General features: G+C 33.9%; 1 protein-coding gene across 3 annotated transcripts in view; it reads right to left on the reverse strand.

The window, feature by feature from the left end:
- Nucleotides 1-802: 802 nt before the first annotated feature.
- Nucleotides 803-26,197, reverse strand: part of pod1 (coronin pod1) — a 49,025-nt gene continuing 23,630 nt past the window's right edge. The window contains exons 9-19 of one of the 3 annotated variants that reach the window (XM_071596306.1): nucleotides 23,162-23,816; nucleotides 22,309-22,422; nucleotides 21,731-21,901; nucleotides 21,150-21,379; nucleotides 20,191-20,381; nucleotides 15,693-15,831; nucleotides 13,914-14,120; nucleotides 12,017-12,152; nucleotides 9,368-9,516; nucleotides 7,937-8,020; nucleotides 803-4,027 (exon numbers count right to left, since the gene is read on the reverse strand). In XM_071596306.1, coding sequence (XP_071452407.1) covers nucleotides 4,019-4,027; nucleotides 7,937-8,020; nucleotides 9,368-9,516; nucleotides 12,017-12,152; nucleotides 13,914-14,120; nucleotides 15,693-15,831; nucleotides 20,191-20,381; nucleotides 21,150-21,379; nucleotides 21,731-21,901; nucleotides 22,309-22,422; nucleotides 23,162-23,816 — 2,085 coding nt within the window. In that variant the 3' untranslated portion in view covers nucleotides 803-4,018. Of the gene's footprint in view, nucleotides 4,028-7,936; nucleotides 8,021-9,367; nucleotides 9,517-12,016; nucleotides 12,153-13,913; nucleotides 14,121-15,692; nucleotides 15,832-20,190; nucleotides 20,382-21,149; nucleotides 21,380-21,730; nucleotides 21,902-22,308; nucleotides 22,423-23,161; nucleotides 23,997-26,197 lie in introns of all 3 variants that reach the window. The other 2 variants (XM_071596304.1, XM_071596305.1) reach the window with 2 other exon arrangements.

Consider the following 26,197-nt stretch of genomic DNA (forward strand, 5'->3'; position numbering starts at 1 on the left):
TTTCTATTAGAGCTGACAGAACTTGGAAACTTTTTCTTCACTATTTTTAGAATATATCTGTAAAGTTTGCTTTTTCATGCTTAGTTTTAAAAAACACTATTTTCATGCAAAAAGCAGAGCAAAAAAAAAAAAAATATATATATATATATATATATATATATATATATATATATATATATATATATATATATGTATAGATTTATGTTAACCCTTGCAAGCACAACTAGGTTATTATACATTGTAATATTGACAAGACAACTGAAATTTCTTCCTTTTTCCAGACTTTCCCTACAATAAATTCAAGAAATTTTGGCTATAACAGAAAACATTTGGCTCCTGATCAGAGGTTTCAGAGTTTAAACTCAGGTGGTACTGCTGGAAGTCAGTTACTTGTGAGAATGAATTCAGCATTGGAAGTGAGCTAACTTAACTGAACTGGAACCATTTAATTCTCCATTTCATGCTAAGGAACCTACAGAACTTTGAACACTGCAAATGAAATTTGGTAAGGTCCTTGATGAAAAATACCCAAGGGGAAGATTGAATTAGGATATATAAAATAAAAGAATCAACCGACACATACATACTCTGATAGCATAGCATCTTTCATGATAAGTTATCAAGCTTAAAGAAATTGTCAGATTGACGTAAGGGTACATTCTTATTCTCTAATAACTGCGAGTAGTTTATGCAACGACTCTCAATGGAACAGTATTAAGTTATTTGTATCTGCTGCATTGTAATAAACTCAACAATAAGCTGGCGATGCTATCAGAGTATATACTTGGAAGCTATACCAGTGTGATTTGGATTATAAAATTTACTTCTAGTAGAAGCAAAACATTTAAAGAGGCATTATGTACATTTCATTTAAGTATTTACTAAATATCAGTGTACACTGTCTTGAATCAAGAGAAATAAGTTAAAATACATCTTGCAATAAGACAACACATATATTTTCTATAATGAAAATTTTGCATAAAACAGCATGGGTTGGCAACTTTATAAGCATTTTTACCTCCCTGGTAATAAAATTATCAATAGTTAGGAGCTTCCATTATGGTAATGGAAGCATTATAGCACTAGAAAACCATTAAGTTCCTCAAGATATGGCAGATACAAATTTGTTAAATAATAATAATATATATATATATAGACTCTTATATAAAAATGCCTCTTTGAATCTAATTGAGTCAAAAAAGCATTAAGTACAATATAAAAGTGAGCAAGATTTATCAACAAAAAATGTCTTTTCGATAGTATGAACAGTCAAATTTTCACTAGTGCAGTTGGCATTTTAACCCTAAGAATTTAGATATACACAAAGTCTAGTTTGGAATGTTACTCATTCTAAAGCAACATATACATTATATGCTGTACTGAGACAAAATATCACAATTATCCAAAAATAAAAAAAAAATGATTAAACACAAGAAAACACTATTATTATCATCCAGAATCACATGCACATAATGCAAGATTATAGACAGTGTTTTACATTTCCGTTTTCTCACAATCAATACATTTTATTTTTATCAGGTTACAGATCAATTACAGTGTACCTTTTAAGTAGCTTGATATATCATGGCTTTGGAGAACTACACTGGGGACCAAAAAGCATTCTCTCCATGAGGGTTTGTGCCAACTGGAAACATCATTGACAAAACCATACCACAGCGATACTAAACTCTGTACTGCACTAATTCGGATTCCAAGATGATGTGGATACTAGCTAGAATTTATTTTAGCAGTAATCCAGGATAGTTAAAAATCCTTTAAAAAAATAAATTATTCTGCTTTGAGTACGCATATTCTCATACATAATCCATATACTCAGGCTGTAGAATGAAGTCCTCTCAGTCTAGACTTCATGAGATGGCATGCAGATTTTGAGTAAGCATAAATTAACCCACAAAATTCTTGAAAATAAAATAATATTATTATAATATTGTAACAGAAATAGCAACCACCTCCATTGTTAATAGGTATTGAATTAGATCACATAAGAAAAAATCATTTCTCCAACAAATGCATGTCATAAGTCTAATCAAAGCCACATACTATTGAGCTTTAAAGCAAGCGCGAATTGCTCAAAATGCATTTTAAAGGAATACAATTAGAAATACCCACAGGAAGGTGGAATGCCAATAGAGGGGATATACAAAATCTACTAGAAAACATTTCTTTGTCAGAATGAAATATTCATATAGAGTTCAAAATAAGAGCTCATAAGCAACTGGAACACCAACTTGACTTTTCATAACCATTTTTATCACAAATGATTACAGTTTTCAAACATTTGCCACCAAAACCTTATTATTATCACAGAAAATTGGTGTTCCCAAAAATTAATGAACATGATTTCGCTACATGCAATTTCATCTGATTAACATTTCTTTATTTTCAAGAAATATTTTATTTCATCATTCACCCCACAATTTGCATGATGAATTTAAAAAATGACTCATAAAAGATAATTGCACTTCAAGCAAAGAAGCATACTTAACTATTTGTGAATAATAAGCCCTATCCATTGGTACTCACTGAGTTGACACACTATATCCCAAACAAATATAATTAAAACCCTGCTCGTCAAAAACCATTTGAGTAGTATTTCCTTATGCATTCTCTCTTAACACCATGCTAAATCAAGGATACACTGTATTTGGAAAATTGTACATGCCTCAGTAAAATCTTATCCATCATTGCTTGTATTAGCACAATGGCGGACAACTTTTATCACATCAATCGAAAGTTGAAATAAAATGCATGAACCATTGAATGTATGATGTAATGCAGTTCACGAAAACTTGCATTTAAGATATGCCAATTTCTTCCTGCAACTGTCAACTTTAACTCTGTAGGTTGATGCATTAAAATGAAGTCTTTTCTGAAAAATCACATTATTACTTCGTTGTGGTGAAGTAGATGTTGATAAACCTAAAAGATATATGCCTTTCTTACTACATTGTACATGTGCCAGTGTTGGCTAGACACTACCTATTTTAATCCACAGAGAGAGAGAGAGAGTGCTCAATGCACAATATATCTGAATAAAAGTGGCCCACTTTTTTCAACAAAATCTCAACATGTTTCCAGAAATAAATTACAACTGTACTATCATGTGCTTTGCCTGGAATTTCTAATATTATTCAATAATATGCATATAAAAGGACCAATGGTTAGTTGATTACCAGACAACTTTAATCTTCCGAAATAATGGGAGAATACTATTATTGTAAATATCATGATCTGGTACCTTTAATGAATACAATACTTTTTAAAGATTGGAAATTTCTGAATAAATAAAATGGGCATGGAACATGACCTTAAACAAATAACTCTCACTTACATACCCCAGAATAGCACCAGTTAATATAACATAAATTGTACTATAATACTTGGAAATATATTCCATGGAGAGTAATTATTATACAAAGAAATGAAAGATTCGCAAGATTTCCAAGAAGTTTTCCCATGGGAATAAAGATGATTTGTCCTCTTCCTCCATCATTATCATGGATATAAAAAAGGAGAACTACCTGCTACACAACTGTGCATTTCTTATCTTTTGACTATTCACAAAAGTATCAAAAATGGAGTCATGTATAAGAATATTTAGTATCACAAAGACAGATCCATGAACAACTGATTTGTAAGCTTCTGAGATATATTCTTTGAGCCAAATAAGCCATCTGTACAATTGTTCATCAAACGACTAGAGAATAGCCTTGAATATGTTACCTTCAAAACATTACAAAAATGAGCAAACACTGAGTCATCTAGTAGACCTCGAATTGGAAAGGGGGAAAATAAAGCATACTTTAGTGGCTTTTCAGTATCATCAATTTCAGAAATAAACAGGCCTCACTTTTAATCTCCAACAAAGTGACTAGAGAACAGAAGGCCATGATGAAGGCATGAATTAATCAAAATACTTGATCAATCAATCTTACACAGAAATCATGAAGGTCTTTTGCTGTCATTTACTTCATCATATGTTGATTCCTGCATGCAGCTATTCATCCTGGAAAGTAACAAGAATAGAGATAATCCAAGATAATTCAAGGAAATGGAGAACTTGGTTGATACAGAGGTATTGATAAATATCACATTAACTTTCAAGCAGCCGTTTTTGGTCGCAGAATCCATTTTACTGTTAAAGGAATAACCCAAAACCATCAGCTATTCTTTTAGTTTACAATCAGCCTAAAAGGTATATGACCAGGGAAACAGAATGCAAAACACATCAAGACCTTTGCACAAACGTACAACTCAACCTTGTTCCTACATCAAAGCTCGTACTGTGTGAGTACATTTATTCATTATTTTCATCCATTACAGTATTTATTCATTGTTATTTTTTCCTAATACATTGAAAAAAAATTATCAATCTTTCATTGTCCTTTCATGACTACCAGAAACTGCCAAAGGAGCTAGAAACTGTTTCAAGAGGTGTGTGCATGGATTATGATGCAATGTACTGTAGGTATGGAAACTTTGTCTACATAAGTAAATTCATCTAGCTTCTTTGTTAATACCTTTGAAATACTGTGAATACATGTTTAAAAAATTCAACTATTTCTTAAAAAGGATACATCTCATATTTGTAAATCTCACTTTGAATACAAGGCTTCTTCTGGACTACAAAGATAAGGAAAAAGATGATGATACCACTGACTTGAGTGTCTGATTCTCTCATTGACTTAGTCAATATCTTGCCAAGTGTAAAAAACGATTTATAATCTTCAAAGAAATTACCACCTTGTTGAATGTCATAAGCAAGGCTTGCGAGAACTTTCTTCACACCATTGCTAACTTTTTACAAACAATCTTTAAGAGTTTTAAAAATTTTCAAAACTAAAATTTAATTATACAGACTTTACAAATAAAAGTGCAATGCACAACAAAGTTTTCATGATGAAAATGGTTGGATAACATTTAGGTTCGAGCATTTATATACCATTCACATCATGGAAAGGTAAGTAAATAGATAAAAGTAGTATCCAGTATTTTTTAGGCATGTAAAATATTATTATTTGATTTCATTAATAAATCAAGGTTATCAAATCAAAAGTTGGTTTGATCAGTGAGGATAGAGCTCAACTAGTACTAAGCCCAATGGCATATGCAATTCATGCATCAGGGTATGGGGGCCAGTTTCTTTCTCTATGGTTTCCCAGGAAGATCTGATAACCAAAAAAATCACAAAGCTTGGGTGAAGCTAGAGGGTGCCCAGAGGCATCTCCAGGATTCAAGATATTAAGCGAGCAAAATTTTTTTCCAGAGGGAAGCCCTTCATGTTGGTTTTTTCTACATCAATAAACTGAAATTAATGAGTTTCAAAGATGGTGGACTACCAAAATTCATACAAATAACCATCGGGACCTATGAAGTACATACGTCAAGGAAACTCCTAGGCCTATAAATAAACCTCTACATTAAGGCCAACATCCAATAACTTGCGCTCATGCATTTAAGGATTTTGAAAGGATTAACAAATTTCATGATTAACAGCACATTCATTCATTAAAAATTTAGTAATAAATAGTTTAATATAATTTAAAAAAATAAAATAATTTTTGGTGATAACATATTCTCTAGAATTTCCCTAGTCAAAAGTAAATGTTGTAAAATTTTTATTATTACAGCAATAACACTACATTATCACTTATTATGTAGAAACATCATAAAACATTATTAATAAATACATTTCTAAATGTAAGCAACCCTAAGTGAAAGAATAGAGGTAATGAGCTTTCAAAATGATTCTTTTTAAGATTGATCTGGTTTTTTTAGTTAAAAGGCAGGTTTTAATAAGTTTGGATTAGCTTCAGCTCAGGAAAATATTCAACAACTTAGCCTGGAGTGAACTAAGAAATTATATATTAAACTCAAAAAATGTAAAGGAAATTCACTTCTAATGGAGTACCAACATGCGAGTTTATCACCTAATCTTTGTCACAATATCATTATGTAATTTCCATTTCAAAAATTTATCTGACATTCTTTTGAATGGTAAGACAAAACCAATTCAAATTTGTGCATTTTGCACATATTATGTTTTTTTGACGCATTTCCAATCCATTTGATTGAAACCAATTTCTTAAATTAATTAGATCTGATTGTATATTATTTTTGACTTTTTCCCAGTATGCACCATAATAATTTAAAAAGACATCATCTTCAAATGCTGCCACATGGCCTTTGAATTCATAACTACATAAGTTGTTCAAATAAATGACTCAAAGCAAAACCTTGATAGTCTCAGGAAGCTATCACATAGTAGTTACCACATTTATGGCCAATATTAACATACTTCATTCATCGACAAATAACTATTGAACCATTTTAATTGTATTCGCTGAAGCTATATTATATTATCATCAATCATGTCCAAAGATTTGCTAATTTTAATAAATAGTTGACTATTCATTTATTTGAGTTAATTTAGTAGTAAATATGAGTCATTGGGTGGGCATTTTCATATTTTTATTATCAGTTATGTTAGAAATCAGTAGTCCAGCCCTTTTTAGAAAGCCATCAGGTGGTAAAATCTGCTTATGCAGTAGGATGGTTCTTATTCCTAAAATTTGGTAATTTAATCAAGTTCAAAACATCACCAGTAACTTTAATAATGTCTGATTATAGATTTTGTAATGCCTTAATGAAACATTTTAAAATGTAATTACTTGCGGTCAAGTATGACAATATTCAAACTTTTGAAACTTTGGAAGGCTATATGATTCATCACAGTCAAGTTTTAAATTCATAGGGTAGAAAAAAACTCATTCAGCTATTTGATTTGATGGTATGCAAAGAGTTAATCAAAAAATTAGTGATTGCCATTAGGCTTTTAAAAATGTTTTTAGCCTTGTAAATGTAGTATGTTGTTGTTTTTAGAGGCCTGACATCCTGAATATTATACACAGGGCAGCCTCCATTTATCTTTCATTATAATAGACCAAAATTAATATTTCTTTATAACCAAATGGCTATAATGCAGAATAAGCTGCAGCACCGACTGCAGTCTTCGGCGTGTGAAGAGTAAACAGAGTATTCAGCGTCATCACATCCTAAATTACAGTAGTGCTTCATTCTTCATCATATATCTCCATAAAATGCAAGATAACATAGATGGACTTATCGAAGTTACTTAATGTATAATAATAGTTCAATGGTGAAGCACCTATGTGGGGAATTCATGTCATAAATCACGACAAATTTTATGTCACATCTAGATTCATGAAATTTTGGAGTATTATCATGCAATGGTATAATTTTTCATGGATATTAATATCTCTAATACTCTTTCAGGCATTTTTTTGTAACAAGGGACCATGCACCCCATGCACAAACGTCAATACAATTACAAAAGTTTTCTGTCTAAGGAACTAGTAATGGAATTTAGAACATGCTTCACTGAATGCCTACCCTAACAAATTAATGTCAAAATAGAATAAATGTGGAGGCAACTAATGGCCTGTTCTTATAATACCATAGTTACTGAGAAACAGATAATATGAAACCTGGAAACACAGGATTTGAGATTTGATGATTTTATTTCACTGCTCGATTCGCATCTTGAATCCCTGGATTTTCCCTAATTTCCGAAGTATTACTCCTATCAATAGGTCAGCTCAACTTGAAGTAGGTTACACCTGAATTCAGATTATAAAATTGTCAATACTTTCACAGGACAGAACTCATCCCATAATTAATTATTTTGCTAAGCTAAGTAGCCACAAATTGGTGGGTGATGGTTACATTTCCTGGTATATTTATCATAATAAAATTTGCAGGGCATGAAAATCACGAGTACTTATTGTATCAAGTTTTTATTTTGTAATTTTTGCAAATCCTGAGCAATTGAATACTGTAACTATGTAGACACATGATCTAACTGGCTATCTCCAAAATAGAGTTTTTTTCTTACCCATTCCTTCTCATCAACACCTTCCATGTCATCTTGTTCAAGTTTAAGGTTAACCTCCATACGACTGCTTACTGCGCGTTGAATCTAAAGGAAATTTAGAAACTCATAAACGTCTAGTCATATTTTAACCTTAATTACTCAAGATACCTTTTAAAAGATAAGGTTCTTTAAATATTTTGTTTGCACCATAAGTTGGGCCTGGTAGACTGATTGATTGAGTTAACTGATTGCATTGCATTAGCGCCATTCATAAAATTGAGGTTTTTAAATGTGTAAGTTAAAGGCTATACAACCTTTAAAAGCAAAAATTCTAAGGTATAAGAACTGTAGAATATTAAATTCCTCAAAATTTTTTCTTTAAGGAAGTAACTTACTCGTAAGTATGTGTGATTTTCTTATAAATGTATACAGTTTAGTTTCTGGATTGTGTGACATGTATTAGATTGCAAATGAACACATCCCAAATGGCTCATTATATATACACCCTTAAAACAAACCTGATTTATGTAGTGAATAACAATATATTCTTGCAATGACTGTGAATAAAGCATTTACATGTAATAATTGATCATGAAAAAAAATGCCACAGCTTGTTTGCTTACCAAGTTCTCAAATCCATAGAATATATATACACATACAACTGCTTCCAAAACGATTTTACAGATTATGAAAATTTTTAAGGGTGTGTGTATAATCTGAAGTCAGCATATCATTGGTGCCAAAATTTCTAGGGTCGAAAATGTAGTGAGCATGAGTAATGCAAATAGAGAATGCAAGAACAGGTACGAGATGACTTCATCCACCAATGTTTCTCAGAAACTTTAATAAGGAGTGAGTTTTCTGCAAAGCCACTGTTATACAGTTCTTTGATTTGACCAATAGCACACATATGTAAGGTACGTTATAAATTGGTTTTGGCTAAATATTTAATTCACCCAACAGAGACTAAGAGGAGATTTGAAATGAATGAGGTTTTTCGATTTGTATAGACAGGTTAAAAAATTATATCATATCTTCACTAAAGCCTCAGAAATTGAGACCTGGACCAATTTGAAATCTTTCCACTTCTAATATTATCATCTTTTTTATAATTCATTCTTTCATGAAAACTTAATTAAGCAAGTCCTCAGTTGACTGCTTATTCCTGTAGATGATCTAAGTTAGATCACAAAAACTGATTTTTTTTCAGCCTTTCTACTGATTTCCAATAAGTCTCATGAAATAAATTCAATTTTGGGTAATAAAGAATTAAGATCTACCTAAACAAATATAACATGTAAAACACATAATTCAACATAAGCACATGCAAAACTTTGACCTTCATGTGCCATTATCAAAAACTTTGATCGGGCTGACACAAGATCACTGTAATGGACTAGAATGAGCATGAAAACATAAAATATGAATACCTTAACTACTCTTTGCACTTACTTGTTCTTGCTTCTCCTTAGTCTCTCCTGACACATCTGGATTCCATCCTAGACGATTAAATGGCACATTGGCTATGCTCCCAGAACCTTTGGCACCACCTTTTTCAGTTCGTTCTGGAGCAGCATTAGATCCTCCTTGCACATCAGACACTGAAGAAAACACCAAAAATTATATATACTTTGGAAATGAAGAACCACATAGATCAGCTCCATATAATTTTGCTTTGCAGAAAATAACATAGGTACATGAGCCTGGGTATCATACTTTAAATTAAATATCTGAGGTGGGAGTGAATGGCCATCCCATTAGACCATCATAGGGTCTTCTCATAATGACACAAGCATTACGTTTTTAATTTGTTCATGCAGGTTCTTTGGTTAGTTTGCATCTCAATGAAAGTTTTCTGAGCCTATTTTCCTATCGTAATGCTGGGAAACTTAGAGGGTAGGTAATTTTGAAGCAGAAATTACACTGTACAGAACATGATCACAAATATGACATAACATCCACCCTGCCATAAGACATTTTTAAAAACATATTTAAAAGTTTAAAAAAAAAGTAGGAATGTAAAGTCTTTAAATTAATAAATCATGTTGTTACCCAATAAGAAAACATGAAAAGTAACTGCAAGCCAATTCCATGCCTTGCTTATGGTATGATTACAAGTACCACGGTACACTGTACTTGCATAGTGCAGTCAGGGAGATAAACCCTGAATACTTTCAATATGATTCGGTGATGCTCAATATAAAAATCACGTAAAATCACAAAAATGTATGGTAAATCACTACTGATAGGTTTCTGGTTGAAACCATTAAACCAATAATGTACCATAATAAATAATAATAATGCATGTATTTGTCTGGAGATTTGGTGCACTTTCACACACACTCAAATATAGGACACGTCAGATATAAACTTCAAAAGTTTAGAAAGAAAAAATACACACAGACATATACATATTCATACATATGTATATGCGTGTGTGTGTGCATTTGTATAATACTACCTCGATCAAAAAGTTCCCGGAATAACCACCGTGTGGCGCTCCCATCGTTCCGATTTGAGTTCTGTTTTTTTTGTTAAATTGGTACATCTGTTGTTGATATTCCCTTTAAATCTTAGTGTCATAACTTGACATTTGCAAAAGTTACGGTCGGTTTTCGGTATGTCCATCAGTGCTTCCTGCGATTTTTCCATTACTTCCTCTCGGCTGCTAAAATGCGTTCCCCATAATGGTTTTTTAACTCGATTGAACAGAAAGAAGTCACAGGAAGCCAAATCAGGTGAATTCGGTGGCTGTTGGATGGTATTTGTTGCATTTTTCGTCAAAAAATTACGAATAATGATAGCACTGTGCGACGGTGCGTTATCATGGTGCAAAATCCACGAGTTTTCTGCCCACATTTCTGGTCTCTTTTGGCGAATTGCTTCACACAAACGTCTCATAACGCCCAAATAATACTCTTTGTTTACTGTCTGGCCTTCTGGCAAAAATTCATGATGCACTACACCGTTGTAATCCATGAAAACCGTCAGCATTGCCTTCTTTTTTGACTGAAAACGACGTGGTTTTTTTGGTCTCGGCTCATTTGGTGAACGCCATTCACTTGCCTGATGTCTGGATTGCGTGTCGTACTCATAAACCCACGTCTCGTCTCCAGTAATGATCCTTTTGATGAATGTGGGATCGGATTCAGCCTCGCAAATCATGTCTTTTGCGACGTCAACACGGTCTCTTTTTTGCATGAAATTGAGGTCTTTCGGCACCAACTTTGCTGCTACACGACGGAAACCCAAATCATTAACCAAAATGTCTTGGGCGGATCCATAGGCAATGTTCAAGTCCTCCGCTATTTCTCTGATGGTTAATTTGTGGTTATTGACCAACATTTCTTTTACTTTATCAATTTTTTCACCGACTTTCGATGTCGATGGTCTGCCACTGCGTTCATCATCTTCGATTGACTCACGACCACTTCTGAACCGCTCGTGCCACTGGTAAACGACCGTTTTTTTTAGAGAATCGTTGCCGAAACACTTTTCCAACATTTCCAACGTCCGTGCGCCACTAAATCCGTTTTTTACACAAAATTTAATACAAGTTCGTTGTTGCAAATTTAAATCCATTTCTGAAATTGTAAAAAATCGCCAACACACACAGAGATAGATGTACTCTTGGCTACGTAACTTTTGCAAATGTCAAGTTATGACACTAAGATTTAAAGGGAATATCTACAACAGATGTACCAATTTAACAAAAAAAACAGAACTCAAATCGGAACGATGGGAGCGCCACACGGTGGTTATTCCGGGAACTTTTTGATCAAGGTAGTATATTAATACATTTTTTTATTATCTGGTTAAGTCAGAATTGATGCATAGTTATAGTTCCAGAAATTCATTTACAGAATAGAAGATTATTTTTCAATACGTTTAACAACTTTTTCTTGAAAACAGGTACTTTTCGTTTCATATTTGATTTCATGGGGAAGTTTATTGAATAACCTTAAGGGTACTGGTGATAAACCAAGTCTTCAAGTTTCATACTATTCTTTTATGAATTACCATTATGGGGTAATTCTAGTGTTTTCTTTTACCCAGAAAATGAAATAAAATTAATGGAAATAAAGAAATGTAAATACGTACAGTTTTCCATCCCCTCAGGTTTTAGATTTATTCTTTTAGGCTGCCGGTTGAGACCACGGAACCATTCCTCACTTGTTAACGTTGGACTCCATGTAACTTTGGTAGGTGGAAACAAATCATCTTGGAAATAATCCACCTAAGTAAAAAAAAATAAGTTTTACAAACATAAAAAAGAAGAGAAAGGAAAATATTGATTGGATTTTTAAAAAAGAACTCATAAAAACTCAGAGAAGAGATTGTAATTTTAGCTATCCACCAAATGTCCAAATGATAAATTAAGTGAGCACTGCTAATAAAACAGTGATTAATGAAGAAGAGTCCAGCACTGTATAACTAATTAAGTAAAACCAAATATATCTTAACTTTAGCATCGGATGGCAGTTGTTTCGCAAATTTCTTAATCATACAATTAAACTCGGCTAATTCATATTTTCAGGATACACAAATAATGAACATGTTAACATGAGACTTGTACTAACCTGGATACTTGGATAAAAACTCAAATAATTGCAATTTGATATTAGCATTCATAATTACACAACATCTTTGGAATTGAAGTATTTAATTAGAATTAGAATAGAAAGGAATTAGAGTACGCACAGCAGAATGGTGTAATGATGTTCACCAAGATTCATTGATAAACAGATAAAATCAAAAACCTAAGTCATTTTTCTTGCTTTACTCGTTCCTTGAGAGTTACCATAATTTTAAGACAAAGTTAAATAGAGAAATTTTTAAGATATAAATTCTATGAGATTATGTTATATAATACTAATTTTTAACACTAACAACCTACTACCCCAAACTGCAGTCTCTCCCACCAACAACACATTGTTTTAAATAACATAATGATATTAGTGATTGGATTAGATGAATTGGAAAAAAGACTGTGACCAATGGAACTGCCACGAATGAAATTAATATTTTTCTTCAATTTTGGTCGTTTAATTCTCATGAGCAATGACAAATAGTTTGGTTGAATTAGGCACACTTTGTTATTCCACAATAAAATTTAATGGCTGACGACCATGGTTTTGATTAATTAACATTGTCATCAGGTCCTGATGACGACATTAATCCTAGAAACCATGGTCATAAGCTATTAAATTTCATTGTGGAATAACAAAGTGTACCTTATTCAACCAAAATATCCAGCAAATTCAATGAAGTATCGCTGGAAACCACCACCTTTAATGATAGATAGTTTTATTTTTGTGTTAGATCAATGAATTTACTAACCAGGAAAGCTTTACAATTGAACAAATTACAACCAAATAATTTTGCTGATGCTTCTATTGGAAGGAATCAGGATCTCAAAAAGTCAGAAACGTTGAAGAGAAAATAGCTAAATAAATAAATGTGGTAACCATGCTCCAGTGCCCACAGGATCATGAAATCAATGTCATGACATTTATTGCCAAAATGTTAAAAAAGGAGAATTTGGATGTACTTACTCCAAGACAAAGGAGATGAAATTTAACCAAAATAGAAAAAATGACTTAATTGAGAATTGTTGAGCATATTGCATTTAATGACAAATAATATCATTGCATAGAATTAAGTAATAATTAAAAATCCTCCTCAATGAAAAACAGTACCACTAAAAGTAGTATGTGACTCAGAAAAAACTAACAGTACATCCTGATGACAGCTAACCCACATTAACTTCGATTTTAATAAACACTGAGATATATAAATTTCACATCACTGTAATAATATTGGCCGGTTTTAAATTATCAATGGCATTGATTCCTTAAATACACAGGGTTACGCTCCATAAATTATTTATTCATTAAACTATTTTCTGCAAATTCAAAAACACTTTTCAGCAAAGTGATTAAAAGGGATGACAGAAAATAAATAAAAATAGAATAAGCTTACAATAAATGCTACTAACCTTTAGCCTTGGCACAGTGAAAGAAATAGGTTCAATAGTATTATTAGTGAGCCTTAAAGCTTTGGCAAATTCTACACCTTGGATGTCACAGGCACTCTTAGGTAGGAACGAAAGCCCTTGGTGTAACCCAGAGCAACGATGATGACTTAAGGGGCAAAGGTATGGCGATTCAGTAGCAACTTCAAATGCATATATGGTCCAATCACCCTGTATAAAAGGAAAAATGAAATTAAAAAAAAATATTCAAAAGCCTTTTTAAAAAATAGTTTTTTTTTCAGTTTACATTACTTTTACTGGGTCACAAGGAAAGATAACTGAAAAAAATAATACATTTAACAACCATTAAATAATGTTCCAAAAGGTAGGACCCCGTTTACTGCAGTGATAAATAAAATGAAGATATAGTAGACAAACTGAAAGCACAATAATTTAGTTTTACCATGATCATAGGAGAATTAATTGACAATTACTTCAAAATTTAATAGATTCAGCCAGCACAGTAATCTGTACTACACTAATCATTATATTTCTGTTAAAAATTGAAAGAAAAAAATGTCGAAAATCAGGCAAAGTTGGAAATTCTGTGAAAAGGTGACAGGAATATAGGGAAATTGCCAGGAAAATGAAAATTCATATTTTAAATCTATCTATTTTAGAAAAGAGCTCTAGCCACGCAATAACTATGATAACTGCTTTTCACACTTTACATATTGGGACATTCCGCAACAATTTAAAAAGGACTGAATTCTCTTTGTTTTATGGGGTAAATGTCCTTGCATGTGTATTTCAAATAATTACCAACACATTTTTAACTTAAGTGCTACAACTGTGTATTAATTATTTTTTCTCATTTCCTCACTTTCAAAGATATATTTTTATTTTAGTTAATTTAAATTTCTTTTCATGCATGTAATCTTACTTTGAGAAATTAAGTTTAGGTTAATTAAGGTATCTAAGAAATCAATAAATAACGATTAACATCATGAAGGGTAGAATCCCATTCAGCTAAAACATATTTAGGAAAATTTTTATTCTTTCCTTCTCCTTGGCACTTAAGTTTTGGATGAGCTTTGGGCTCCCACAAAATTCACATCCACTACTTTCTTTCTGATCTTTCTCCTAAACTGTTATACACTTTCTTCATGCAGAGATCTCATACACATCCTTTAAGCATGTCAAACATTTCTACAGTCAATGTTTCTTCCTGGTTGTATTTAATTTACGATTTCACATCCTTTTTAGCATCGCTGACTCATTCATTCTTTTGACATGCCCTAACCACTGAAGTCTCTGTGAATTTATAGACATTACTAAACCTCCAACTTTTATAAGTTAACAAATGTAGCAGATTCTATAATTGCTACTTTTTGCGACTGTCCCAAACATCTTCCCCAATTCCTTTTCTTAACATGGTCCATTCTACCAGACTTAAAAGATATTATTTCAGTGCCACTACTGGTGGTATGAATGCGTTGTTAACCTATACCTGGATTTTTATAGCCAACAGCTTCAATGCCCACATATACAGGGTGTTATGCTTAAGTTGTGACACCAGTCCCTTGGAAAAATCTTGCATCCACCCCTTATCTTTCCCCACTTTTCATTTTTTATCTGGGCCTCTTAAATGCCATTGCCATTAATGCCAATAAAACCATAAATGCTACTGCCATGTCGACTAACCAATTGATGAAATTCAAAAACATATGAATAACACAAAAAGAACATGTTTTAAACTTCAATGTTTGCAACATACAACAAAAAAACATCCAACTTTCTTACCTTTCCTGTGAGGAAAAGCGTAGATGAATCTTCATCATAAAATGGAATGAGAATTGCAGGGGAAACATCCAAGCTCACAGTATTCAGTGGCGTTGCGAGGTCATTAGCTTTGAAAACAGTGATTTGCCTCTCAGAAACCCTGAAAAAATAGCAATCATTACTAAGTGTCTGACCCAGCATAGAATATGGGTTTACAAGTTTTCGCATATAAATCTGGAACATTTACACATTCAGGGAGCTAAAATTAGATTCCAGTTATTTTTAAATTATGATTATACATTAAGAGAAGTGAATAGAAAGAGAATTTCAATTTATCTCACATTTACCAAATGATTGCATTAGCACTTTACACTTAATTCCCATTTAATCTCACTTGAGTAAGTTTCTTAGTTTTCCTGATTTGAATCCCCATATTGCTATTCTTGTCGAATTTCTTTTTGACAAACCAATATTCACAGCAAATTCACAAGGTCTCAATCTTTGAATTGGCCAACTCAGTCTCTGTGAAAGGTTTCTGTCTCGGACTTATACTAGTGAACTGGATATAAGACAATTAATCTAATATACGTCCCACATAAAGGCACATCTGCACAGCACAATACAATAATTAGAACAAAAAGCATTTTAAGATGGGCTTAAAACATTGCATTTGTGATGATTTTTTAGAACCAATTTCTTTTATAGATTTTAGCTCCTGAATTCACCATTGGCTCCAGTAAATATTATAACAGCTTTAGAACTGTGACACACTACTACTCTAATTAATTAGGATAGTGGATCAAGATAAATCATTTTAAGGATTTTAAAGATGGGCATAATTAAATATCAATTGATTCATTCAAAAAGTGATGATTAGTTTATCAATTTTTACCACCATATTTTTTATGAAATTGATCATTTAACATTGAACTGTGCAATGACAGGATGAAAAACAGGAGAGCAATATAAGGATATAAAGATTTTAAAGAGAGTGTAGCAAATGGGTCTGCTGTACAAAAAGTGAAAGTACAGTCCGAAAGTAAGGAAGGAAAATCCATCCAGAATAACAGAAAAATGACAAGGAAAGTATTAACTAGAGCATAAGAATTTAAGACAAGATAAAAAATTGATAGGTGGATATAAAAGAGAAATGAATAAAGATTAAAATATTAATGCAAAGACATTTTTTAACATGCAAAGTTGAAAAAACTGCAAATAGACACAAAAAATGTAAGTGAATGGATTTAATGAAAGATTTACATACTCCACAGGTGGAACTTAAACTGAAGGTGGGATTAGGTATTACCTAGGCACTATGCGTAAAGATTTGTAAATAGTTCACACTCTTTGATCTCTAAACTAAATCTTTTGTGCATTAGCATAAATGTGCACTACAGTGCATTTATGGGCAAGATTTTAAGTACATATACATGAGTGATCTGAAAAGTTCTTCACCTGTTGATGATAATGACAATTATGTTTTCGAAATACTTTTATTTTTCAACATAATCAATGGCCTTTAACATAATACATTTCATCCAGTGGTGTTCCAGGGTCATTACCCCATCTATGTAGTGTTCTTACAAAATATATAGACCAGCAAGAAAACTATTGAGTTTACAAAAGAGGTGGAAGTCTGAGGGAGCCAAATCTGTGGAATAGGGTGCATGTTCCAGTACTTCATGGAGCAAATCCCTCAATTTTCCCATCACCAAGACACTTTTGTGGGTAGTTGAACTATCCTGATAGTAAAGGATTCGATAGATGGTTTTTTCCTCATCAAGCTGGGTTTGCTTTCATAAATTTTTACGTTCAGTTTTATTAGAAGGTTAGAATAATACTCCCAATTATTTTTTTACTTTTTCAAATTATTCATTTGACAATTCATTTTGCATCCCAAAAAACTGATGCCATGACCTTTCCTCCTGATGGGACTGTCTTTGCCTTCTTTGGACCAGAAGAACTGTCTCTATTCACTACCTGCGTCGCTGTTTTGACTCTGGTGTGTAATGGTGAATCAATTTTTCATCCATTGTCATATATCGATGCAGAAATCACTCTTATTTTTCATAAAACTCACCAGACACTGCATTGAAAGAGTCGTCCGTATGAGTTTTTGATCCACAGGAGGAATTCGCGACACCCATCTTGTGCAAAGCTTTGTTGTGTGCAATTACTTGTGCAAAATGTAACTGAAGCTCTTTTGATGTTTCTGCAGCATTAGCAATTTCACGCATCTTCGTATGCCAATCTTTTAAAATTATGTCATGCACTGTTTCAATGATTTCTGGTATGGTTACACTCTTCGGATGTCCTTCATGTGAATCCTCTTGGAGGAATTCATGACCACGTTCAAACTCGACTTCCCATTGCTTCATATTGGAATTTGAAGGAGAAGAATCCAATAGGTATTTACATTCCTTGAATGGATTTCGATAGGCATTAAACCTTCTTTTATAAAGGATTTGATCACTGCACAATGCTTAACTTTTTCCATTTCTAACAACACACGTATCAAAACTGATTCAAATGACAGCCAACAGCAAAATTAGTCCCCCTCTTGGGTCATACATAATTCCATTAAATTTTTGGTTTCCATTCAATAAAAACTTTCAAAATCCCTCACCCAAGAAAAATCTCCATTATCCACTATTTTTATAAAGTTGAAATTTCTGTCAATTTACCATTTCCCTTCTCCCATCCCATCTACCTCTCATTCACCTATCTTCACTATTGTCCAGGCTATACTTTGATTTTTCATGCTTTGAAATTTTTTTTCATAAAGATGTCTGCCAAAAACAATGAAATAAATCAATGACAATTAAACACTTGTCTACGTCTTGAAATTTGATGGATCAAACCAAAATTAACACTCAAATCCAAGGTCTTGCTGTGGGTCTCTTCTCGCAGTCACTTTTGGTTGATATTTACATGGGCAACTTGTAGTGAAAAAGGCTTCCCACCCGAAGGCCAGGGTTCAAATTCCGGCGGTGTTGAATATTTTTCAGAGGTATCTCGATCCCTACTTGAGGTGCTTTGTGGAGGGCACTTTGAGTGAGTATGCCATCCGTCAGATGGGATGTTAAGCTGCGAACCCCTTGGTGCCTTTTGTAAAGAGTAGGCTAATGCCGATGCCAGGTTTCTCTCCACCCTTCATCCTTTCCTGTCCATCCCCTATGGCGCAAATGACCTCCATTGTCGGTCGCCACCCCTAAATACTACTACTATTGAAGTGTAAAAATACATTTTGTGCATGGAATGAATGAATAAGGCAATTAAATGTCTTTGACAACACTCTGAACAAACTTAACCATTACATTCAATTCAATAATGAACTAGAATGGGACAAGTCCCTAAACTTTCTGGATTTGAAAAGTTCCAGTGTACAAAGAAAATTTTTAAATCAGGTTGGTGGATGGTCAAGTTTTAGTTTTCCACGTAGCACGGGGCTGCAAACATTGCAGAGCACATTGAAAAGTCAGTGCAATAGAAATGGGATGAGAATAAATGTAAAAGAAAGCAAAGGTGGTTTTCCAGAAAGAGGAATCTAAGCCAAATATTTAAATAGGAATTCATACTCAAAGAGCATGTGGAGTAGTTTACCTATCTTGGAAATGTTTTTGACTGAAATGGTTAAAGTAGCAGGAACACAATAAGAAGAATTCATTAGGAAAAGATTTCACAAGGAGGGTGTTTAAGAGAAGGATGTGTACAGATGTTAAGAAAAGGCTCATTAGAATTTGACATGTAGAATATTATTTCACAGCTTGGAAACATGGCCATTGAAGTAGGACAATAGGCATAGATTTGGAGACTTTTGAAATAAGGGTGAGAAGAATAATTGAAAAACTGATTTTGACAGTAAGGGAAGTAAACAAGGATGTGCTAGACATGCTATGGTCAGAGAGGGGAGAAATACAAAGGAGGCAGTACAAAGAGTTTTGATTGGTGATGGTATACTGAAGATTGTGATAGAGGGGAGAACGTTAGGCAAGCAAGGAAGAGGCAGGCAAAAAATAAGTATGTTGGCCATTATGAGGCAAGGAAGGGGAAGCATGCAGAATTGAAAAAGGGATTATTGCAGCGCTGGATGTCAGGTTTTTTTGTCAGGAGAGGCAAAGAAATGCATCATTGTACTGTTGCATAGACTATACATCCAAAATCTACCTTAGAATACCAATAATAAATTAAATATTACTATCTCAAGGAAATGTGCAGCCATAAGTCAACTAATTTACACTTCATCCTAATACCAAATATCACATAAATGCAGCATTTAATTCATTATTACACATCATTCGGATAGTGACTGCGGTAGAAATGAATTTGATACACTAAGGGGATGAATGCCCCTTAACAAAATCAAAAGACCATTATGCTTCAATGATAAATGAACATACTAGACTACGGTGACAATGAAGAGGATGAGATCTCTAAAGAATAATTGAAATAAAATATTAAGTCGAAATCAAATAAATACAGTACTATGAGAGCAAATGTTGAATAATAAAGAACATACTTATCGAAGCCAGTTGTTACAATGAAAGCACCATCAAGTGCCCAAACAACTCTGGCTCCTCTCGCTCCAACTGGTCCTTTGCCTTCAGCGATTGGTGTACATGACTTCCGAGGCTCATATATGCGTAGGCAACCATCCTTACACAAAGTTGCACAGCGAGTTCCACATGGACTCCAGGCAAAACTGAATATCTGAGAGTTGAACATGCAAGTAAATACATCTCTGGTTTTATCAAAGAAGAAGTTCACAGATAAGGAAACATACAAATCTATAGGTCAATCTTAGAGTTACTAATCAGGACTCATGCAAATCTTCAAAAAGGTTACTATCACTAACTATCTGATACCATAAGGATGGTGAATTTGAAAGGAGGATAACTAATTGATTCACTAACATTTGTTAAAACTCTTAATCAATTTATGGTTTTCCAAAAAGTGTAATTCACTTCCCACAACAAGTTACTGTTAGAACAGCAACAGGGAGAGTGCATCCACCCAACTGGCATTAGTCTTGCAGTGGTTACTATATAGGCTCTGCTAAGACACCTCGAAACGAAATATCAATGCTCATTTATGTATTAATACAATGAAAAATATTATCAGCTGGAAGATAGAGCAAGGTGTACACCAAGTTGGAAGGTATAACTATAACTCATGTAATAGGAATACTTCTAAATTATGTGATATTATTTATTACACATCAATGTGTTGCTGTATTTAAGTCAAGAACTATGAAAATGAACAAATATGGACAAAAATTCTTAAAATTCAAAAAGGCACAAAACTTATGTACCTGTAGTTCAACATCAAGATCTACTTGAATATTTCTTGAGCATGAGCATTTATTAAAAAAAAAAAGAATTACCTTCATGTGTGAAATGATCCTAGACTGACATTCTTCTATATGAGAAAACTCTACCAAGGACTTTAATATGCCACAGTTTAATAATATACACAAACCTGATCCGTGTGACCTTCTAAAATAATGCGTTCTGTTCCACTGGCCAAATCCCAAATTCTCACTGTCATATCATATGACCCAGAAGCAAGGACATCAGAAGCCAACGGATGGAATTTAATGAAATATATTTTTTCTGAGTGCCCTGGTAATGTGCACTCCGCTTCATTTGTAGGCTCCAATAATCCTCCATCAGGAATTTTCCAAAGTCTTATCATGCCATCATCACATGCTAGGTAAAAAAGATATTTATTCATGAGAATCCAGAAAAAAAGATAAAACCTGAAGAAATAATTCCATAAAATTACCAAGAACAAAGGAAATGGAGAAGTTTCAAATAATTTTAATCATTAATACTAACACTTCACACCATTACACTCATTTGATAATACTTTCAAAAAATTTAATGAAAACTATTCAAATACTGGACAAAGGTAAGTTTTTGTGGCCCCTGAAATTGTATTACACCGAGAAATCTTGTTAAGAAAAGTAAAAATACCTACATTCTTAATTGGTTAATCAAATTAAATGAGGACTCCTGTACTACTATTAGATTCGTTTCTTTGACTGGGAAATGCCTTACCAACTGCTAATCTGCTATAGTCAAAAGGATCCCAACAAAAATCCATCACATTGGTCCCATGCACTAGGGTTGGGATAACCCCATCAGGCAACTTTCCAGTCTTGCTCAATTCAAACACAGCAATTTTCCCTCCAGGGCCACTAAGAGGAACAGCAACTCGATCAGGATTAGCTGTAGAACAAAAAATAAACATATTAAACTGGACATATTAGCCAGAAATGAGGAGAACATTCATTAACAATACATAAAGCTGAAATGTTTTGAGCAAATATACTTATCCGGACAAATAATTATTCAAAAATTGAAAAAATGTAGCTCATTGATAACACAGCAAATATTAATCACTTAAATGCACACATAATCATGACAAATACCATGACAATCCTTCTCTGTGTTATTTTTTTTCTATCAGTTGCAACACTCAGGTCAATCATTTAAGGTGGGATCTGAACAATATGTTTTCCAAAGTTAATAATTTCAGAATATGTATTACATACCTGTCGTAATTTTCCATGCCTAGAGTAAAAGGGTAAAATCAACTGTAGGAAAATATGGCAAAACAAAAGGAATGAACATACCATGAAATCCATCACATTCTCCAGAGATTTGGCGACTTATATTCCGCACATTTTCAATGTGGGTAGACTTGTGTAATGGGGTGCCTTTTAGATGACGAAACTTAGACACACGACCTGAAATACATACATTAAATATTTAAAAAATGCAAAGAAGGAAATATTAAATTCCATAAAGACAGACCAAAATGAATGTAAATCAAGACCTTAACACATGGTATGAACATGATTGATTAATTGTAAGACAATGAGACACCCTTTGTGCAATTTGTGAGTAAAAAATTAGTTCTGCAAGGTGAAAATGAAGATAATAAAAGTAGCAATCAGTCAAATATATGCATATGCACTTCAAAATCTAAAAGAGTGATTCAGCAGTACTAGGTGTCAATCAAAATCATATAAGAGCAATATTTTAAAAAAACTAAAGAGTAGCTATATGCATTAGTCTGATCTTGCAAGTTAATCAAATGATTCGAACTTTATCTGGTGGATGAACATTTGGTGGTTGTTGGAATGTGTATTTCACTGCTTAAGTTTCTATTTAAATACTTTACATCTGATATCATAACACTTTGAGCTTAATGACAATAAAAATGAATCTATGTAAATAACAATATGATACCAGTCATTGTTCTTAACTCAGGAAGCAACAAATTTAATCAGCTTAAAACAGTGTGACTGATAGGTAAATACATTGGTAGGAAACAATTCAATCATCAAGCCTAAAAATAGGCAATGGCAATGTGCAGGAAACTGGGAGCCTTAGTTCAAAATCAAGATATTATATTAATAATTATTTAAAAGGAGTCTCCTTCTCCACAAGATTTATAATGGTGAACTTGCAAAAACCCCTTACCAAATACTGTTGAAGTCCGCTTGGTGGTGGGAACTGGCTCTGGGGCCTTCTTTTCCCTCCTAGCTCTCCCGACTCCACCACCTGTTCCACTTTCCAAGGAACATTGCCTCTGAACAGATGGTGGACCATCCCCACCACCCCTTCTCCTCATGGGCAAAGGAGATGGCCCTCCAACATTAGCCTGTGGCACTCCCATGGTACTCCCTTCCTGCACCGATGCTGATCTGCTCTCATACATCTTCCTCCTCTCTGCAATGCTCCTCCTCTGGAGTGACTCCCGGCTGCCAAACCCATCCACCTCCTCGTCCCCCACTTCATCCCCATCGCACTCTCGCTCCTCTTCCTCCCCCCCTTTTACCCCTTCGCTAGGTGAGGTGTCCCCCACATCCTCCTCCCCATCCAGTCCCTCCTTCCCATCCTCCTGTGGGGATGCGTCTTCCTCATTTTGGTTGTTGGTAGTGCCACTGACCCCTTGCTCCTCTGCCCTCCGTTCAAACAGCCTCCTCCTCTCAGCTGTTGTCGGAGTTCGCAGCGGATCGTAGTCCTGGTCATCGACTTTCCCATCCCCTTCCGAGTCCTCTCCTGAAAACTTGCCCACTTCTGGCGCATCAACATCCGAGGCTCCATCTTCATTTGGTGGCTCGATCGACACTGTCTGTAAAGATTCTTCTGATAGGGTACCTGAAGCATCTGCAGTGTCTCTTTTGGAACCATTTAGCTCTGGGACAGAGGGCACTGAGAAAACCTTATCAAAAGAAAATGATGAGGATCCCATCCTATCACCAACAGCACCGTTCAACTTTGGCGGGGTGAATGGCTTGGGACCAAGAAGAGGCTGAAAATGGATGCATAGCATTGAATACACAAGGCACTTGAAAGCTAAGAGAAACACGTCACAAAGCACTCACACGATTAGGTAGCAGATAACACATTAAATGAAATAGATTTATAAGATGAAATTTGTAAGTATAAAGATTAGAAGGAAGCAGTAAGTCAAAAAGCTGCTAGACCAAGTGCCTAAAGAAGTTGGTTTAGTGTGATAATTAAAACAGAGTGGCCACTCAATCGATGACTTCAAATTCATAGTTATTCACAATTTTTCAAGACTAAAAATCACCATTTTTTTGGTTTTTGGAGTTATCTTCTGAGTCAATAAGAATTATAATCTTTCTGTTTAGCATAATGACTCAAAATGAAATAGTAATAATAAGCATGCATCATTTATGCCCAACAGAACATTCTTATTTTAATAAATGGATCAAACTTAGCAAATTTGCCTCTCTAGGATTATGAGTTTTTTTAATCAATGTGATGGAAACATTAATTGATACAGAATGATTTTCTGCATAAAGAAATAACACAATTTTTTGCGAGACATGGTGAAAATCCTTCATGAAAAAAGAAGATACTTTGCTTTCCCACCCGAGAAGTTTTATTTCTGACCTAGGTTTTGGTACACCGTAACATCTTCAGGGGATTGGGATGGTGCCGTGGCTAATGTACTGGCTTCCCACCAAGAGGCCCGGGTTTGAATCCTGGAGGCAACAGATATTTCTCAGTGGTATCCTGATCCCTCCTTGAGTTGCTATGTGGAGAGCACTTTGAGTGAGTATGCCCTCCATTGGATGGGGTTAAACTGCGGACCCCTTGGTGCCTTTTTCTAAGAGCAGGCTAATGCTGACATTCGGCTTATCTCCAACCTTCCTACTTTCCCATCCGTCTGTAATGGTGAAAATGACCTAAGCTGTTGGTGGCCTCCCCAAACTTTTTATGAGGAAAGGCAAAGTGTCTTCTTCCATCATTTTTCTGTATACTAAAATTTATCAACTATTGCCAAATATTGTGCTTGTGTGCCATTCACTAATGCGTAGTTACTGAAATAGACTACTATGGTTTAGGTCCAAATAATACAATGTATAACTTAAAAAATTCAATTATGCTAGTGAATAGTACGATTGAGATTGAAGAAATATAAGGCTGTTTTGGAAATAGGTAAATGGACCAAGCAAGGAAATGGTCAAGGAATGAATACCATAAAGAATAAAAATGATGGCATTGCTGCAAAGTGATATATTGATGATTACTGTACGGAATATTTCAGAATTTGTATTATAATGGTGCAGAGCATGAATGTGAGATCATTAGATTTTGAAAATTATCATTGGAAAATTAAGTGAAATTGAGGTAAAAAAATTATAAGAATTTTGAAGAACAGAACCCCTGTGGGCAAATATTGTACATCAAGCAAAATATTGATGAGCAAGTTAGCAATGATGAATTCCTGTAAACTGATTAATTTACACTGGCCAACTTTAGATGTATGGCTCTCAAACAAGGAATACAGTGGAACCTTGCCCACATACCGAGTAATTCGCATAACAAGTAAAAATAATTTAAAGAAATGCCTCGCTTAAAAAGTGCCTTTTCTCACAATGAGTGATAAGGAGTCCAGAATGATTGCACTCCTGCTGTTTCAGTTTGTGTTTAGCACTCATCCCACTACCATCTTAAAGCTGCTAATGACCCTACATTTTTTCAAACAAGTACTCACACATCATTTGTGATTATTTATACAAAGTTTAATAATATTTTGAGCTTTTTATTACATTTTTCCTCAAAGAAAAAGTCATAAGAGAATAAAAATAACTAAAAATGAAAAATCAATGAAAAGCGAGAATGAAATATGAGCGTGACTGATCTGCCATGCACATACCATCAGTCGACATCAACAATTTACACTATCCTCAAGAACAAGATGAAATAAGAAGATAGATGCTTCAAAGGGAGAGACAAGAATATCTCCACAATGGTTCATATTCTCAACTATGTTGAAAGGTTGGTTCTCATATGGATTAATGAAAAGCAAATGCAAGGTAACTCTTTTAACAAGAACATTATTTATGAGAAGATGAAGGTAACTTTTGCTGACCTTTATAAGAAGATGCCAGGATCATCAATGGCTAAAAAAGAAGTTTTTATGGGATGCCTTGGGTGATTACAGAAGTTTACGGGAAATACTGGCATACAGTGTTGTGA

This window comes from Hetaerina americana, unplaced genomic scaffold (genome assembly GCF_022747635.1).
Source record: "Hetaerina americana unplaced genomic scaffold, ioHetAmer1.1.p SCAF_8, whole genome shotgun sequence".
NCBI classification, from domain to species: Eukaryota; Metazoa; Arthropoda; class Insecta; order Odonata; family Calopterygidae; genus Hetaerina; species Hetaerina americana.